At 35.8% G+C, this 20,361-nt stretch overlaps 1 protein-coding gene and 1 pseudogene across 3 annotated transcripts; one reads left to right on the plus strand and one right to left on the minus strand.

Moving 5' to 3' along the window:
• The first annotated feature begins 1,226 nt into the window (after positions 1–1,226).
• Positions 1,227–7,656, plus strand: LOC149385797 (serine/threonine protein phosphatase 2A 55 kDa regulatory subunit B beta isoform). 3 transcript variants are annotated; one of them, XM_089625138.1, is made up of 14 exons: positions 1,229–1,854; positions 2,620–2,723; positions 2,810–2,908; positions 3,020–3,139; positions 3,648–3,857; positions 4,643–4,734; positions 4,987–5,105; positions 5,595–5,718; positions 5,897–6,020; positions 6,141–6,209; positions 6,311–6,402; positions 6,505–6,582; positions 6,657–6,727; positions 6,839–7,656. In XM_089625138.1, exons 1-14 carry the CDS (start codon positions 1,743–1,745, stop codon positions 6,973–6,975), a joined length of 1,551 nt encoding a protein of 516 aa, XP_089481264.1. In that variant the 5' UTR covers positions 1,229–1,742; the 3' UTR covers positions 6,976–7,656. The 3 variants fall into 3 exon arrangements, with proteins under 3 accessions (XP_089481263.1, XP_089481264.1, XP_089481265.1); XM_089625139.1 differs by having other exon boundaries at positions 3,648–3,854; XM_089625137.1 differs by having other exon boundaries at positions 1,227–1,854; positions 6,657–7,656.
• A 7,174-nt stretch (positions 7,657–14,830) lies between these two features.
• On the minus strand, positions 14,831–15,601 carry LOC149385798 (secreted RxLR effector protein 161 pseudogene; annotated as a pseudogene).
• Between the last annotated feature and the right edge of the window lie 4,760 nt (positions 15,602–20,361).

Here is a 20,361-nt window from a genome sequence, read left to right on the forward strand (position 1 = left end):
TACTGTATCAGAATTTTTTTTATTATACTCGTTGTGGTACAAATATATTTTTTTGTTGTTGTTGTTGATAGTATAAGGTATTGTATTATGTTCACTGAGTTGATAGTATTTTTTATGGTATTATGTTCAGTGGGTTCTTTGTTTGATGTTTTTCGTGAACACATTATCATTTAATAATACTTGAAAATTTTGTTTTCTTTTGCCAAGTTATTCTGTTTCATATTCCAGGAATTGTTGATATATAAGTCAATAAATCATGTCATTTGTTGATATTTATGTCAACAAATCAACAAATTTTTTAGTGTTGTCATTTGTTAACGTATACATGTCAACAAATCATGTCATTCATTGACATCCATATCAACAAATTGTGTCATTTGTTGTCATATATATATGTCAATAAATCGTCAAACAAATCGAGATTTCTAAAAAAAAAAAATCGATCTCTTGACATATGCAAGAAGCAGCGAAAAAAAAAGTAAAAAAAATATAAGAAAGTAAAAATGGATTAAAAAAATATTCTCTCTCCAAACTCTATTAGTAAATTTGTCCAAATTTTGATTTTTGTGGAAAATGATAATATGTGTCAATTTCTCAACATTTTATTATTTGAAATCCTTTGATTTTTTATTTATTATTTATTTTTTGATAATTTTTGAAATCCTTTGAAAACACCATATAAATGCGACAGTGATCATTGAAGATAATGCTATATATAATATATTTCACGAAGCGGATCAATCCTATATCACGTCCATAGTATTTCTTTTTTTCTTTTTACAATCACCAAGTAACTTTAATCCTATTCTTAATTTAAAAAAAAAAAATTGAAAGACAAAACAACAACATCGATAACAATATTATTATTTATAATAAAACATTGAACAATGTACAAGGACATGCATGTCTTTTGAGAAAACTCTCTCTCTTAAGTCTTAACAACACAATTTATTGACTTATATTCATTCTAAAAAATATCCATAAAAAATGTAAAAAAAACTTAAATAACAACATATCACCCACCATGACACACAAGTTCTGTCACCAACCAATCATATCCCACGTCTTCTGCTACCGGACGGACACATCACCCCAATCAAAGAGCCGAAACAAAACTGACTTTCACTCTTTCTTGTAACTTTATCACCGCCCAAAAAGGTTAAAAAACAAAACAAAAAGATTTATTTTTATTTTTATTTTTAACAAGCCCATAATTGAGAGAGAAAGAAAGAACTCGAATACAGGGATGTGTTTGTATGTGTTTTGTTTTTGAGGTCTCCAAACTCCAAAGTCCAAAGCCAAAAGAACGGTTTTGCCTTTTCATTTTATTATTAATTTTTCGAAATGCCAATTTTATCCTTCTAGATAAAGACACACTGCTGTTTTTTCTTTCTTTCTTTCTAGAGAGGAAAATTTTCTTTTTTTTCTCGTTTGGCAAATTTCTCAGTTTCCCCGGTCGAATTAGAGAGATACAGAGCGAGGAAAAAGAAGAAAAAAAAAAACCCAAACATCAATGTGTTTTTATCTAATTTAATTTAATTGTTTGAAATAACTATTTTTGTCATTGCAAATTTCCCTATTGTATGTATCGGATATTGATGGGGTTTGAGTTTGACAATAGAAATCGACGATCTTCGATTCGGTGATTGGATTGTCCGATTCTCATTTTACTCGGTATTGTGAAATTGGATTTTTATTGTTTGAATCTCTGCGCGGTTTATTCGGGGAAGAAGGAAGGTGAAATGAACGGTGGCGATGAGGTCGTCGCAGCTCCGGCGGGTCCTTCACCGCCGTTGGATTGGAAATTCTCTCAGGTTTTCGGCGAGCGTACGGCCGGAGAGGAAGTTCAGGAAGGTATTGCGTTCGATTATATATTTTTTTTCGTGCTTGGATTGGATCCAATTGGTGCTCTTTGATGGTATTGGAACTAGGGTTTGTTTTGATCTGTTGATGTCTTTGAGATCGAGCTTGTTTTGTGTGATTGGTATTTGATTGTGTGTTTTTCCTGGTTTCCATTTTTGGTGAAAGAGTGGGTTTTAGGCATAAAATTGGTAAAGAGCTGTGGATATGAGGTTTAGATTGCATTATATGTTTTCATGTCCATTGGGTTCCTGAAACAGTAATGGAGTGAGCTTGGTTAAGTTGTTTTTATGGTCTTTGTACTTAAAGTCCTCCAATTGATTGGATTGGTCGCAAATGTTCTTGAACTTGAATCAAAATAGAATAATCAAGTAGCTTGTTAGCTTGTGAAGGATGGAGTGTCATGGTTTTACTACACCGATTTTGAAAGCATTCGGTGATTAGGTTTGCAATGTGGAAAAGCCATGTTTTCTGGGCGTAGATAGTTCACTTAAAATTGATTTCCGACCAGCGTGTGTTGTTTAGGCTTTTGGAAGTAATTCGTGAATACATTTAGCTTGAACTCAAAAGAACATATAAGCGGAGACATGATTGACTACATAAATTTCTGTGTTCTGCTTTGAATTCGGAATTTCTAGTGTAAATAATTGGACTGTATTAATTACGTTGTTTCTTTATTACCCGTATTAATCATTAAAACTATTTTAAAATATAACAGTAATTGTTACTCCTTACACATTGTCCTTGTTTTTGCCACAGTTGATATTATTTCAGCAATTGAATTCGATAAAAGTGGGGACTATCTTGCGACTGGTGATCGTGGAGGCCGTGTTGTTCTCTTTGAGAGGACAGATACAAAAGATGTATATATTTATATATTAATCAATGTCAATATGGTGCTTTAATATTTTCCACGCTATTTAATTTCTGTGATCCCTATTATGTGTAGAATGGTGATTCCAGAAGGGATTTAGAGAGAATGGACTACTCCATAACCAGGCATCCCGAATTTCGCTATAAAACAGAGTTTCAGAGTCATGAACCTGAGGTTTATAGTTTTGCAGTTCTTCATTTCCCCCTTAGATTTGTAGTTTTTTGGTATTGATTTAATGACTGTAATATATGAACAGTGTTTTTCCTCCTTTTTCCCGCCTTTCAGTTTGATTATCTTAAGAGTTTGGAGATAGAAGAGAAAATCAACAAAATAAGATGGTGCCAAACTGCAAATTCTGCATTATTTCTCCTATCGACAAATGACAAAACAATTAAGTTTTGGAAGGTAGGAGTTCATTAGTACTAAAATCTTTACTTTTTTTTTTTCCTGGAACGGTTTTCGCATGGTATTGATATCCATTATCCTAGCTTGAATTAGTATGGTATGGCATGCATTTTATGACTCGAGAGATTTTTAAGAACTCCCTCACATAATTCTGTATAATTTGTGTTATCGGTGTAAGAAAGGTTTCTCTTTGTGTGTGTATTGAAATTGATCATATTTTGGACGTACCTATCGCATATCCAGCTAATAGTCATCTCGAATTGTCTTTGCCCTTGAGGAAGTTCATAGCTGAAAAGGATCATTGCTCCGTCTTTGTACACGATGTGATATTAATGCACTAGAATAACTTGAAAATTTCAATGAACTATGATTGTGATGCATCTTAAAGCATTTAATAGTCCCTATCTTTAGATGTACATTGTATTTATGAGCAACTATCCTTCGTATCTATCAAGGACAAGCTATTAACATCCTCGGGTTTCAATTTGTCTGTATGAGAGTGGAACAGGTGCAAGAGAAAAAAGTCAAGAAAGTTTCAGATTACAATGTGGACCCATCAAAAGCTGTAGGAAACGGAAGCACTGCAAGTTCAAGTAATTCCAGTAGCCTTAAAGCATATCTTGCTAATGGAGGTTCCCCAGAAAGACCGAGCAGTTCCCTTGGCGGCAATTTATCACTCCCCGCAGAGGGAATTTCTTCATTACATTTACCTGTGGTAGTTGTACTCTATCCTTTGACTTCTTTGTATGATTTACTGACTGCTGCCCCGTTTACCATAAGCAATACCCGTTTTGGTCCAAGAAGCCTAAGTGTAGTAGTTGTATCGTGATTTGATCCTAATTGAATATTTGCTGATAATGAGGCTAATTTTGGAACAACTTTATTTCCGTACGCCATTATCATGTCGGCTTATGGGTTTTGAGGTATATAGAAACAGCCTTGTTTTTAAAAATCAGTTCTACAATTGAAAAAACTAAGGTCTTACTTCTAATTTTTATTTTTTTTTTTAAATTTTTATGTGAAAACAAGTTTTTTTTCTTAGACGTGCAAGTCAGGTCTCTTAGAGACTTGGATTGAGTGATCAAGCATTAATTTATTTATTTTTTTAATTTTTTTTCAAGTTTTTGGATTTTAGTATGGTCTAACCGAGACCACGGTTTTGAAAGAAAAAAAAATTATAATCGTGGGTATTTCCAGGGCCTCGTGGATCATGGTTACAATTTTTTTTATAAGGAGGCCAACTAGGCCCACGAGGCCTAGGCAGGCAGTCCATGATACCCTCTAAGAGTGGTCCGTAGTTATTATTCTAGTGGGAATCAAAGAAATCAGCATTCCTGCGTAGACCATCGCCTTTTAAATATTTATAAGGGAATCCAACAAAGACCATAGATGTTGTATATATAAATATATATATATGACCCGAATACAAGTTTATGTACATGTTGCTTTTTGATTGGAGATATGTTGAGATATGGGGCCCTAACGGCTAATGATATAATGTAGGTAACTAGCCAAGAAACCAGCCTGGTTGCCAGATGCCGAAGAGTTTATGCTCACGCACATGACTATCATATTAATTCCATTTCAAATAACAGGTGGTTGCACTATCTTTGGTTGAACCTATATTTCTTCTGATGGTTTCTTGTTTTACTTTTAATTTTAAGATCGGCTGGGATATCTACTTATGTTTTCAGATAAAACCTTTAGTAAAGAGACCAGTATCTCTAATGTTGAACTGTTAGTTTTGCTGATTATACATCTTAACTGTCGAGTGATATCCTGTCTTTCCCCGTTACTCTCTGCTGAGTCATCTAAAGCTTATGACTTCCTACTCTTCCGTTTTCCAGTGACGGTGAAACTTTCATATCTGCTGACGACCTTCGAATTAATCTCTGGAACTTAGAAATTAGCAATCAAAGTTTCAATATTGTTGATGTGAAGCCTGCAAACATGGAGGATTTAACTGGTAAGTTTATTTATTTAATGTGTTTATGGTTTATAAGAAGTAATGTCCCTGCTTTTTGTGTGTTCATGCCTAAACAAAATTAAGAAAACGATGGTGTATGGCTATCATTATGTTACAAGTATTAGCCTGTACTTGGCTTTAGCCTATCTACATCTCTCCTTTTTTTATTTTTATTTGAGTTTCTTGAAAACAATATGTACATGGACCATGCTTTTTGATCAATTTTTTACGAGTGCTTGGACCTTATCCTATATATAATTCACATTGTTTCCGTGCAGAATCATCTTGCATGTGTAGAATATTTCTTGGAATATGGTACTGGGATTCTTTTATTATTTATTTATGAAATCTGGTCCATCTGGGGAAAAGAGGTTGTATGAGGTTCTGCTGTGTCTATCACGACATTCCATTCTACAGATGTGCTCTTTAGGAGGCTCACTTCTTATAATTGCTGATGTCACAAGTACCCATTTTGTGTTTACTTTGCAGAGGTGATAACTTCAGCGGAGTTCCACCCCACTCATTGTAATACGCTCGCTTATAGCAGTTCAAAAGGCTCAATCAGACTTATTGATTTACGACAATCAGCATTGTGTGATTCTCATGCTAAATTGTAAGTAGTTAGTACTCCAAAGATCTAAAAAACAGATTGCTTGAAAACAGTTTAGATATCGATACTCGCTTTTCTCCGATAGATTAAAATTTTCCGTCCTCCAGAGCTGAAGCTGTGTGCAGGTACCTCATTTATCCGATGATGACTAAAATGGAAAATTGTTTTTTTTGGGTAACAGGTTTGAGGAACAAGAGGAACCTGGTTCGAGATCATTCTTCACAGAAATTATTGCTTCCATTTCAGACATAAAGTTTGGCAAGGATGGACGGCACATACTTAGTCGGGATTACATGACTCTTAAGGTTTGGGTTTCCGTATTTGTGAAGTTATATTTTCAATGTTTTCACGACAGTCAGCTCTTCAATTGCTTTGAATTGTGATTTTCTTAAAGTTCTTACAAGCCACTTTCATTTGGTCCTCAGTTATGGGACATCAACATGGATTCAGGTCCCGTTGCAACCTTTCAGGTTCATGAATATTTAAGACCAAGGGTGAGTTCGGCTATTCGGTCACTGTACAAATACAATAATCTGTGCGAATTATACGATTCTTATCAGCCCAATCTGACCGTACTCTCCTTTAATGTCACCAGCTATGTGATTTATATGAGAATGATTCAATATTTGACAAGTTCGAATGCTGTTTGAGTGGTGATGGTTCACGAGTTGCAACTGGCTCATACAGGTCTTCCTCTATTTCAGAATCACAAATATATACACATATTTAAGCTCATATTAGTTTTTTTTTTAATATTAATACATAAATTATTCGTCGATGGGCTCGCAGCAATCTTTTCCGCGTATTTGGTTCGGCCCCAGGAAGCACCGAGGCAACTACCTTGGAGGCCAGCAAAAACCCTATGAGGTATATATATTCTCGGAGTAATAATGACGTACAATCTATAGAGTCATTGACGGTATTGTTATGTAATATCTCAGGCGACAAGTTCAAACCCCTGCAAGGCCAACCAGGTGTCTTAGCAGTAGCATAACACGAGTCGTAAGACGAGGTCAGTTCTATCTATTCTTTTTTTTCCTTCCTCTGATTGTCTTCGAATCTCTCGTTCCCTGCTCAAACCTCAAACATTTGTTCCACTTTGTGAAATTTATCTACGCAATAGGGTCAGAAAGTCCAGGGGTCGATGCAAATGGGAATTCCTTTGACTTCACGACAAAGTTGCTTCACCTGGCGTGGCACCCTTCTGAGAACTCAATAGCTTGCGCCGCTGCGAATAGCTTGTACATGTATTACGCATAAGGAATGGCTCAGGAAGATGATGATGATGAAGAAGAAGAAGAAGAAGAAGAAGAAGAAGATAATATTTTGATTGGATTAACTCTTTTTGCTTTTTGGGTTGCCCGTTGGAGAAAGGCTTCTTTTCCGTTACCCACACCATCAGCCACTCAATTGAAGAGGCTACATTCGTTCTTCAAAGATTTCGATTCATAAACGCCCCTTAAAAAACTCTTAGCATGTTAATTTCGTATCGGTTTCAGGAAAAAGGAAAAAAAACGGTGTGACATAACCACCGACGAGGAAGTGGCGAGTAAGCAAAGCCCGCCTTATCTCTTTCGTTTCTTTCTCTCTCGCTCTTTATCTGTCTCGTGCTGTCTTTCGGATAAGAAGATGATTTTATGTCTGAAAATTCTGTTGGGTTGAAATCAAGAAGAGAATGTGATTGTAGCTCTCCTACAACAGATCCTAAAATGGGTGTTCCATATTTGCCACTAGGTTTAAGTTAAAAATGTAGTTTCAATTTTACTTTATTAAAAAAAATAGTTGGTGGGCGATGGAGATGGAGATTGTGCTGTTGAATCTCGAAGTGCATAATTTTTTTATTGATTCTTTTTCTTGGTTGCAATCTTAAGTTACAATGTGTACGAACATATTGTTGTAGATTTCCAAATTCTCGCAAAGAAAAGCAAGTACTATTACTTACTCTCTTTTTCCCATGTATTACTATTATCTGATTTTATTTAACTGTTAGATGAGTTATCTTTACTTTTTTTTTTTCGTTCCAGAATTATCTTTACCTGGTTATCAGAATTTTAACATTTGTTGATTGCCAATGTAGTTTAGTGCTCAACAGAACTTTAGCATATGAGTGGTGGTTATAACTTATAGGGATCATTAATACGTGTGTGATGTATTGTTGAATATTTGAGTGAATACGTTTGGAACCGAGAAAATCCGTTGTATTTTTCTTATTTGGGTTGAGGGGAAAGTTTTAGGGAAAAAACATAACTAAAAATGAGTTTTCATTTCTCTCTGAAAAGTGTGTGGACAACTAAAATTTAAACAAATTCACACATTTATTTTAAATTTTCTCGTGTGCTACACGTATGACTCTTTTTTCCTCAGAATTTCATTACTTATGAGCAATATAGAGAATTTCGATTTCCTTCAATAATTCTTTCAAATTTTCAGATTTCATCATAAAATCTGGGCTACAAACACAAACTTAGAAAAGAGAAAAAAAAAATATTAATCTCTTGTATGCTTATCCTCGTTTACTCTGTTTTTCTTTCTCTTGTAGTAATTCTTGAAATGCCTTTCCCTTAATTCTAGGTCCTTGTGTTTATATTCCACGCTTCTCTTTTGGTGAAACAAGAATAATGTTTAACTCATGAATGTGTAAGGAATAAGGCTGTATAAATCCCTTGAGAATATATCCAACTTGCTAAAGATTCAACAAAAGAGTCTCAATTGCGCTGGTTTTGAACTCTATCTGGAGACGATCTATTGAAGAAGAAAAATTCGTAAAAAGATGTGCTACCATAGAAGAATAATCTTATCTTAGCTTAGTTAGTTTTGCATGTTTCACTTCAACACTCTCATATGACGTTTAAGCCCTTGTATAGCTAATTAACCAACATTTATAACAATATTTGCATTTCTCTCTCTCTCTCTCTCTCTCTCTCTCTCTCTCTCTCTCTCTCTCTCTCTCTCTCTCTCAATTGCTAGCCGATTGGGATCGTTGGGAAGTGTTGGAGACAAAAAGAATCGATTTATATAACTTGGTTGTTAGATACTTCCAAACGCATATATACGTGATATTTTATTCGGGATGTGATTGTCTGTATTTTTGCGGAAAAACACATGTGTGATTGCTGTGAATATTATTTTAGAGACATTAGCTTCAAAGAATCCAATATTTCTTTATGGAATGACTAGACATAGCATTAACATGGAGAGAAATAATCAGATTCTTTAGTAGAGAAAAAAATAAGCATAATATTCAACGCGCTCAATTCAATTCATATGGACGATGCACAAGCTATGGAGCTATATATATATATGTATAAGTATATATCTAAGGATTATTATACTATTCTAATCTTGCGACCATAGTCACCAGGTATTTTAAGCGCTTTGTCTATCTAGATGAATTGGCCGGTGAATTTGTTCTTGTTCGAATCATCACTTTCTACCTGAGATCCTTTATTTCATTTTAGTTCACATTTTTCGTTCTCTAGAAGCAAACTGAAAATTGAAGTAAGGATTAAAATACTAATACCGAAGTTAAGATTTTACTGATATATCGACTGATATATTGATTGATATACTATAAAGATATCAATACTGACTACTAATTATACCAATTGTAGGTTTACCGCTTACTAACGGATATACTGATTGTTATCCTATAACAAAATATATATAGAAAAATCCAATATATATATATATATAAATGTCTTCAAAGTCTAAATCATAAAATAATTCTCAAATGCTACAAATTAAAAAGTACACACTACAAATCATAAAATAGTTCTCAAATGCTACAAATTAAAAAGACAACAAGTTTAATTATAAACATGAAGTATATTTATTTTAAAATGTATATAATTTCTTAGTTATATACGATATATATATATATATATATATATATATATATATATATATATATAAATGCGATGTAATTGACAAACACGCCAATAACATAACAAATGGGTATTTTGAACACTGATTATCCATGATTAGTGGGTATTCTGAACATTTGTTGCCACTAGTGAGTATTGCGTGAAAAAAAAGTGATATACAAATGTGGGGAAAAAAAGAGTCACATACGGCTTTTTATATCAAATTTACAAGATTAAAGCATTATATAAAAGAGGAAATGCAATCATTTTTCTTCAACAAACCTACAGCCTTCTATTATCATATTGGTTTATTTACCGACATCTCGGTTTTCTTAAAAAAAAAACATACCGACGATAATCGAAAAATAGGGGGTTATAGAGGTTTATTTACTGACTTCATTAATTTTCTAATATATACCAAAGTATATTGTCGGTATTCTAAAATATATAAACAAGTGGGTTTCATACAAATCCTGTCTGAAAATAAAATTATTTCTAATTTGTAATATACTTTTCGTTGACTTTCAAGCGTTAAATTGAAGGATAGTTTTTTCTTTCTTTTTTAATCTTAATAAATGCTATGAGCGATGATGACGATGATCATGTGGTAATCCTGACTTATAAAAATCATGTTATAGGCTAAATTAAGTCAAGACATGAATAGTTAATTATGTCATTTGTCAATTTTATGAATCTGCTGTTTCACTAGTATTTATCAATATTGGGTTACAGATCGCATTAAAACTATGTTTCATATATGTAACATTTCTTTATAGTGTTTATGGTCTTTATTTATTTATGATAAATTTAATTTAGAGATTTATCTATAATTAAGCCATTTCAAACATGTGAATTTTAATTTAATCATGGTTTATAAAATATTAAACAAATAACCAAATAGCTTACGTGATATACTTTTATAACGCTATTACCCTTATTTAATTAGTTAATTAGATTTTATAAATAAAAAATTCAATTTAAATTCTTAATTGTTAAGATCTCTCATTCTCTCTCGTTTTTATAACGTTTTTTTTCTTTGTTTCTCTCTCATTCCAATCGATCTGTACTCTCTCTCTCTATCTCTCTATCTCTCTCTCAATTTTCGTTCTTTTTATTCAAAACTTCAAAAATCCATATTTTCTTCATACGAACTCGAAATTGAGTAACTCTAAGTTCTATGGACTCGTGGCGACGAGGACTTCAAGAATGTACATATTGTGCTTCTTGAAAATTCATGTCTACTGTCGTGAAATTCTGCCGGATTTGGGATCCGAAGATGGCGGAGCTCTTCGTCTCCATCGAGCGTCGCACTGCTACATCTGGGCTCCGACGCAGTGGAGCTTTCGAATCCGTCGAGCGTCGCGCGGCCAAGAGCTTCCGGTCCTGCCGCATCCCTCCGGCTACGGAATACATGTACACACCGCACTCTCGAACGCCGAGGCCATGTTCCTCTTAAAATTATTAGCATTTTCGAGGCTAAGGCAGAACAACACATGGTCGTCATCATTGTCGTTTCTCAGGGCTGCGCGGTTCAGAGACTCCAAGTCTTTTTGGAGAACTGAAAAATTCTACATTTTTTTTTTGAAATAATTGGAAATGTCTAGATATTTTTTTGGAAATAAGTGAATTTTTTTGGAAATTAAATTTTGAAATTTTTTTTTGTCTTCTTCGTTCCAGTTTTTAGTTGATATACTACACTTTTATTTTTATTTTTGCCTGAAATAAATGGTTACGTGTGATTTAAAATAATTAACTGATATTTATTGAGTTTGTTTCCTTTTTAATAGAAATCGGTTACAGTTTTAATAGTTGTTAATATTTGTCTTCACGTCTTCGTCTTCGTCAACCAATTTTTTTCTCAATTTTTTTTTTGTTAATGAAGAGTCACCATTTTTTTTTAATTTGAGTAATGATTAATTGCATGTTTTGAGGAAGCATTTACTAAATTTGTGGGATTCAAATAATTCTGCTTTTATTTTTTAATTTTTTAAACAATTAAAAGTATATGCGTAAAAGACTAACATTATATGGCTAATTATCATAAATTAATCAAATTATGTCTATATTGTGATCTTATGTTTCAATTTGGCTAGATCCTACGGCGGCCTTTAGTTAATGATGGGAGGGTTGAGTGAGATGGTTAACCAAAAACACAATGGCATGGAATCTTTGGTGACACATAAGCGGCGAGTCACAAAAATACAATTTGAAGACTTTGAAACAAGACAAATACGTCATTCTCAGCTCTGAAATACATAATTCAATTAATCTTTTAGAAAGTCAACAATAAAGCAATGGTGAAGAAATTGGCTTTGTTGAGTCAACCAGATAAAGGGATTGGAAAATGATATATGGAATGAATTTCAAATTCCAAGTGTATATGGATGGCCACTTTAGTTCCTTATCTTGGGTTAGATCTTTTAGTTTACAGTGATGTAACGCAATCCATATTTAATGCTAAACAGTGGTGTACAAGTGAACACAAGTTGTCTTTTACTTTTACACACAGCTTTTCTCCAAGTTATTTTTTTTTTTTTTTTGAGGAAACGTGGTCGGAGCCACGGAATATCATAAAAGCCCTCACGTATGGCGGAGGAAAACCGTGGTTACAAAGATAAGAGTGAAACAGAAACCAACGGAAAGTAAACAAAAATAAACTCAAACAAACAGGGCTCTAGGAGGCAGTGCGGGACCTCAACTCGCGATCATCGGCCCTAATGGCCTCTTCCGAACAAGGCGGGACTAAACCCAGCCAGGTCGAGGACGAGTGGTGGTTAACCGCGTAACGCGCCAGATTATGCGCAGCAACATTACAAAGACGAGAGATATGCATAATGCGGAAAACCTCAAGCCCCCTCACCTCTCTGAAGATGCGGTGTAAGATCGTCCCAAGCTCTGTCGCAGGCGTCACGCCCTCATCGATCATCCTCACCACCCCCAAGCAGTCAGACTGGATCTCCGCTCTCCTGCCCCCGACGCTGCGAACTAGCTCTATGCCCTGGAGGACAGCATACGCTTCCGCAAGCTGGGGGGAGAACCCCCTAGCCAGGAAAAGCGTCTGCGAGGCGATCACCTCTCCGGAGTGGTCTCGAACTATACAACCGACACCGAAGCCTCCACGGTCGCGAGCGAGAGCCGCGTCGACGTTAATCGAGAGGGTCCCGTCCCTAGGGGGGGTCCATCTGGGGGTCGTAGTCACCCTCGTGCTCGTCAGAGTCTCCCCTACCGAGGCCGCTCTGTACTCCTCGAGGAAGCTCACCGTCCACTGGACTAGCTGTGGCCATTTGCTCTAAAAGTTTAAGGCCATTTGCTCTAAAAGTTCGAAAGACAAAAACTATAAATAACTTGTTCGCTACAAATATAACATGTGTGTGATGGAAAATTCTATTGTCTTTTTGTGACTTTGATGAATCAAATCTGGGTAACTAGAAATTAATAGAGCTGAAATTTTATTGTGTTCCGATTGAAAAAAGGGTAAATGAAATTTGTTGTGGTGGGAAAAATTTGAAAAAATGTGTGTTGGAGGTGGGAAAATTGAATTTTTAAAAAGTAGATAGTTTTAATTTCGAAAATATGTGCAATTTGACAAAAATGTCATTAACACATAGCTTCAAATTTAAGGTTTTCAAATCCCAGCAAATTACAACAGAAGACTGCAAGACTGTGACGGGACCTTAGGCCACAACAGGAGACCGCATGCCAAAACAAATCACCACAAGATACAGCAGAAGACCGCATACCACATTTTTAAGAATTTTTAGTGTGTTAAAGTTTTTTTTTTTTTTTTTTTTTTGTCAAAATACACATACTTTCAAATTAAAACTTACTACCCTTTATAAACCTAATTCCCCAATCTTCAACACATATTTTCCCAAAATCCCTTGTGGTATTAGTCACATAATTTTTTAAAACATTTTTTTATAAAAAAACTGGAATATATTATAGCATTAAATTTATTTGATTATTTCATACATGAAATTGTGAAATAAACTTTATTATAAGAGTACGTAGATATTTCCTTTTTACTGATCATATATATAAGAGCAAGGATCGAAATACCGTTACCGTTACCGTTCCAAGGTTCAGAATTTACCGGTAATCACTGGTATCCGAAAGGAATACCGTGGAAAGCAGAAATTGAAAAAGAAAACTGTACCGTTGAGAATACCGTTACCATCGATGAATACCGTCAAATATCGCACTTTCCGAGAGTAATATAGTGAATAAATATTTTTAAAAAAATTCATACATATCATAGGATAAAAATGAAAAAAAAAAATCTACAATAATAGCTCAACAAAAAATTCAACGCAAACTTAATGACATAGTTCAGTACAAAGTACAAAATCAAAATAATGATGATATTCATGTTAAAAATCAACTAATTATATATAAAATTTCATATTCTACGACTAATTTAACAAAAAAAAATCAAAAACACATTCAAATCTAAATCCTATTTTCTAATGTAACAAAAAAAATTGAAAAAAGTTGGATACAAACTCCAATTAAACACAATAATGAAGTTAGAAAATAAGAATTTGAACTAAATCATCAAAAACTAACGACAAATTTTGTGAAAAACACTAAATATCATCATATTTTAAGAATTGTCGGTATTTGACTACTTACCAGTAAGTTTCCGTTGGAATGCGTGAAAATTTGCCTGAAGACAACCGGAAAGTGGACGGATTCTTCATAAAACACCGGAAACCGGAACGGGTTCCTCGGAATCCAAGAAAAAAAGGAAAGTGAACGGTTTTGTTCATACCGATATCGGCAATTTGCCTTCTGACACTTCTACTGCCACTTCCGACACATGTCGGAACGTCTTGTGCCATTTCTGCCTTATCGGCACTATGTCTATTTTTTTTTTTTAGTTTCATAAGTACTTTTTGTTCGTAAACGCTATTACAGCTATCAACATCTTAACATGTTTATTTTTTATAGTATTATACTGACATATTTGATGTATCGCATTTAATAGTTGTAAATAGTCATGCATTCATTCTCTTCCGTCCTCATAGTAAATAACATATAATAAGAAATCTAGAAAACTTGTTAATAATCATTATTAGAGTTTAAGACAGAAGAGAGAATATAGAGAAATAGTCAGAGTGACTATCTTAGCTTTATTAGAGTAAGTGCAGAGTATTTATAGTACCGGTAATACATCACATCAACGGGTGAGAGTGAGTCAACATACTACATAATAGAAAAGACTATAATATCCTTAATAGCCCCCCTCAAACTCATGGTGGAGAAGTCAGAACAGCCAGACTTTCAACCTTGAGTTTGGCACGGAGAGAAGGAAAAATAGAGCTCGAAATAGGCTTAGTGAGGACGTCTGCGATTTGATCAACAGCCGCGACATGCTTGACTTGTAAGAGACCCTGTGCCACTTTTTCCCGGACAAAGTAAAGGTCCATCTCCACGTGTTTCGTGCGAGCATGAAGAACTGGATTCGCAGAGAGCATAACAGCGCCTGAGTTGTCACACCACACTTCTGGTACACGAGTGGACACAACAGACAATTCTTTGAGGAGAGAAGTAAGCCATGAAATCTCGGACACAATATTGGCGATACTCCGGAACTCAGCTTCAGCTGAAGATCGTGAAATAGTGTGTTGCTTCTTAGAGCTCCAAGAGAGAAGATTACCCCCAAAGAAGACACAATAACCAGAAGTGGAGCGTCGGTCAGCAGCATCAGCTCCCCAATCCGCATCACAGAAACCGGTCACATTAAAGTGAGAAGCTCGACGCATGTGAAGACCAAAACCCAGTGTCCCAGCCAAATACCTGAGAATGCGTTTGACAGCCTTCCAATGAGACTCTAAGGGGTTCTGCATAAACTGACAGACTTTGTTAACAGCAAAGGCAAGCTCAGGTCTCGTCACAGTGACATATTGTAAACCACCAACAATGCTCCTGTATTGGTGAACATCTGCCACAGGCTCACTGCTATCAGCTATAAGTCTCAGACCACTGTTCATCGGAGTTGCGTTCGGAGCAGCAGATTGCATCTTGGCTTTACACAGCAAATCTAAGATATACTTCCATTGAGAGAGAAGCACACCCTAAGGCGTAGTGACAGCTTGAATACCAAGGAAGCAGCCAAGAGAGCCAAGATCTTTCAATGGAAACTCGGAACCAAGGCTGAGAATCACTTGTTCAACTGCAGTAGAGTCGGAGCCGGTGACAAGAATATCATCAACATAAACTAACACCACCAATGAGCACTTGCTAGTTGACTTGGAAAACAAGGAAGTGTCATCCTTAGACGAGCTAAACCCAAGACGAACAAGAGTGGTATTGAGTGTATCAAACCACGCCCTCGGAGCCTGTTTAAGGCCATACAAGGCCTTTTGTAATCGACAAACTCGACCAGGATAACGTGGATCAACATAATCTTCAGGCTGAGACATGTAAACCTCCTCTTTCAAATCACCATTGAGGAAGGCATTATTAATGTCAATTTGCCGAATACACCAGTTTGAAGATAAAGCCATAGTAAGAATCACACGGACCTTGGTTGGTTTTGCCACTGGACTGAAAGTTTTAGTAAAATCAAAACCGGCAGTTTGATTATATCCCTTGGCCACGAGACGTGCCTTGTGCTTGTAGACAGACCCTTCAGCATTTTCCTTAAGTTTAAACACCCTCTTGCACCCAATTAGAGTGCGGTCAGAAGGGAGATCAACCAGCGACCAAGTGTGGTTTTTGGCGAGGCCAAGAATCTTATCTGTCATAGCGTCTTTCCAAGTTTTGTGAACAAGAGCCTCACTGACTGTGGACGGATCACGAGCAGCGAGAAAGACTTTAGGCTTATGAATGGAATTCTTTGCCCTAGTTACCATAGGATAAGTATTCAGAGGCACTTGAATAACTACCTCATCACTAGCGTTTCCAGAAATAGTAGCCTGGTCAGTTTGAATGACAGCCTGAGACCCAATAACTTCAACCTGAGAACCTGCATTGTTAGCAGCTGGCAGAGTAATAGAAATTGAATCACATTGATCAGTGACAACAGGTAGTTGGGGAAGAGTGATAGGTTGTGGTAATGGAGTAGGTGAGGATGGCAAAGAGTTATCAGAAAGTGGAGAAGAGGGCTGAGAAGTTGGAGACAAGACATGAACATGACTTTGGTGAGTAACTCGCTGACTTGGAACAGAAGGCACCTAGGGAATAGCACAAGGGACAAGAGGCTGAGATACAGGTACCACCTGTGCTTGAGACTGTGGGAACATGAGAGTGTATGGAAAGCGACACTCATCAAAGATGACATCCCGTGATATATAAACTCTCCCAGTTTTGTCAAGGCACCTATATCCCTTGTGCACAAGACTATACCCCAAGAAGACACACTCACTAGACCTATAGGCTAACTTGTGTCGATTATGGTCGAAGATTCGGGTAGCAAGCACAACCAAAGGTCCTAAGATTTTTGTAATAAGGTGGTTTAGAAAAGAGAAGCTCAAAGGGACATTTATTTTTTAGAACCGGTGTAGGAAGTAGGTTGTGAAGATAAACCACTGTTTTGAAGGCTTCATCCCAAAATCTAAAAGGTAGAGAGGCTTGTGCTAGCAAGGCTAGACCATGTTCTACGATATGCCTATGTTTGCGCTCAATGACACTGTTTTGTTGATGAGTGTGTGGACACGGGTGTCTATGAATAATGCCATTTTGTTCCAGATAGGTTTTAAAAGACCTAAACTCCCCACCCCAATCGGATTGTAGTATTTTGAGTTTATGAGAAAGTTGGAGTTCAGCTTGTGTCTTGAAAACCTTAAAGGTATCTAAGGCTTCAGATTTTGATTTTAGGAGATAAATCCGTGTGAACCTAGAATAAGCATCTACAAAGGTAATATAGTATTTGTAGACTTCTCTAGAAATCATCGGAGATGGTCCCCATAAGTATGTGTAAACCATTTCAAGAGGAAGGGTGTATGTTGTTTCAGATTGTGGGAAAGGAAACTTATGTATTTTTCCATAGCAGCAGGCAACACAATTTGGAACAGCCTCTTTATTAGAAACAGAAATATTACAAGCAGTCAACACAGAGTTTACAATTTTAGGTGAAGGATGTCCCAACCTATTGTGCCATAATGTGTGCAGAGGACTAGAAACAGTTTTGGATCCTAGGTACACACTAGGAATTGAAACAGACTGAGTATGACAGTTTGACCTTGGTTGAACATGAGTGTTTCGTGAGGCTGTGGAGTAGACTTTGTGGCCTTTGACAATGTGGACTTGGTCTTTGTCAAACACATACAATCCATTAGAAACCTTGCCTTGAAAAAGAGTTGAGCTGGTAATCTGGTCCTTAACAAAGCAAGAATCAGATAGAAACTCAAAATAGACAGAATTATCAAGACAGAACTTGGACACACTCAATAAATTTTTCGTTATTTCAGGCACATGAAGGAGATTTTCTAAAGCTAGATGACGTGTTTGATAAGGAGATTTGAAAGTTGATTGACCAGTGTGCTTAATTCTAAGATCCTTACCATTGCCAATGTGGATGTTTTCAGGTCCTGAGTATGGCGAGGAGTGCATCAGATTTGACGGATCGGATGTGCAGTGATTTGTAGCTCCAGAATCCGGATACCAATTGAAGTCCTGGACGTTGTGAGGAGAAGCTATCATCGCTGCCATTTGACCATGTCCTTGACCAGGGTAGCCTCCAGATTGAGCTTGAGCCAGATTTCCTTGAGGATAGCCGTTTTGGAAGTGAGTTGGACCACTAACAGACTGATCAAACCTGTAGAAGCACTGGAACGCCAAGTGTCCCATCTTTCCACACACTTGACACTGAGGTCTTAAGCCACGACCGTATCCACGTCCTTTGCCTCTGCCTCTGCCTCTACCAGGTGCAGATCCACGTCCAGATCCTTGAAAATTCTGAAATTGCTGAGAGTTTCTGAAATTTCCAAAGTTTGAACCATAGCGTTGCTGTTGTTGTTTCTCATGAGAGACATTCAACAAAGAGAAATTTGCACTCAGGTCTTAGTTAGAATTCTCTTTTCGTTGGTTCGTGGTGAGAACATCTCGTTTCTTCTTAATTCTGGCTTCTTGAGCTAGCAGCAGAGATTCAATCTCATCAACTGAGAAGTCATCTTTCCTCGACATAGTACTTAACTCAAACAGTTCATATTCATCAGGAAGACCTTCAAAAATGGATTCGATATGCAGTTTCTCTGTTGTAATCTCTCTGACTAGTTCAAGCAAGTCAATAATGGATCTGATCTTCACTAGATACTCGTTCATAGTGAGATCTGTCTTCTTGAGCCTCCGCAGTTGAGTCTTGTACTTAGAGACCTTAGCTCGAATCTGAGCGCTGAAGTAGACTTCAAGCACCTTCCAGATCTCTGCAGAAGTGTTACATCTCGCAACACGAACTAGTATTCCATCGGACATTGACGCAAAAAGCCACGAAACCAGAAGTTGATCATGTTGCCCCCATGCTTGAAACTCTAGATTGACTCGATCCAGTTCTTCATCAGCTGACTGAAGAAACTTTGCCGGAGCTTGTTTCTTTCCGATGAGAAGGTCGAAGAGATTATGACTTTTGACGGTCGCCATGATTTGTTTGCTCCATATCATGAAATTCGTCGAATCAAGCTTCATTGAGATGAGATCGCTGAGGAGCTGAAGCTCCTTCCATGGTGGCTGAGACTGAGCTCGCCGTCGTGGTTGCGAATTTTTTTGACGATTTGGATCTTATAATGACGATTTTTTTGATCTCTCAATTGTAGGAATTTTGATTAATTTTTTTAAACTTTACAAATTTAACACTCTAAGCCTATTAGTTTAACTTTCATTCATCAAAGTTGATAAAAAAAAAATAAAAAATAAAAAATTTCATCCATCAACTGTGCGACTTACATAATCTTCTATATTATTAAAAAAAAAACGATCATTTTATATGCAAAATCATTACTAATTAATAATATTCGTGATGAAATATCAAAAAAATTGTTTACTGAACGCCATTATATGCTAATATCAATATGTAATATAAGATCCAATTACATGAGAATGAGAGTCAATTTGGAAGGAAGAAAATAACAGGTCTTCTGAGAAGCGTATCAACCGGAAATAGGATAGGACTGAGATTATAAACCACAATATCTAATCAAAATCAACCCAATCCAAAATCCACTTTGGCCACGTGGTCCTACAGACTCATACTCTGTGGCACTCTTCTGTGGGACCCACTCTCCATGATGCCAACTCGTGCTTTTGCATATATATTTTTTTTAATCTTTTATGTTCCAAATAATCTCTTTTTTTTTCAAAGAAAATGAGTCTCTTTTTCTTCTTCCCAATCATTACTATTTCATTTCATTCTCTCCACTATTTATTCATTTCTACTTTTTTTTTTCAACAAATATATCTAATATTACGTTTTAGTTGAACCGTAAATACTACCATTAATTTGGATGAAAAAACACGTTAACAACCTTAAATTTAATAAAGAAAAATTAATATTTTTCTTAAAACTCATTACATATTAATTATATAATTTTATAATAGAAAAAAATTCAAAAAGAAAAAAAAACTTTCTCCTTATTAGTAATAAATAAAAATTAATGTATTCTCCGTCAAACTTTATATACAATTTCAAGTGCTAAAATGACTATTTAAATTTAAAGGGGTAATTAGGTCAATAGCCCAATACCCACCCTTCTTTTAAAAAATAGCCAAATTTTCATTTTATTAGGAAAATAGTCCATTAGGCCTGCATATATTAATTAACGAAAGAGAAAATTAAATTAACTAA

This window comes from Urtica dioica, chromosome 9, assembly GCF_054948205.1.
Source record: "Urtica dioica subsp. dioica isolate 48M chromosome 9, U.dioica_male_clone48M_v1_H2, whole genome shotgun sequence".
In the NCBI taxonomy this organism is placed as follows: domain Eukaryota; kingdom Viridiplantae; phylum Streptophyta; class Magnoliopsida; order Rosales; family Urticaceae; genus Urtica; species Urtica dioica.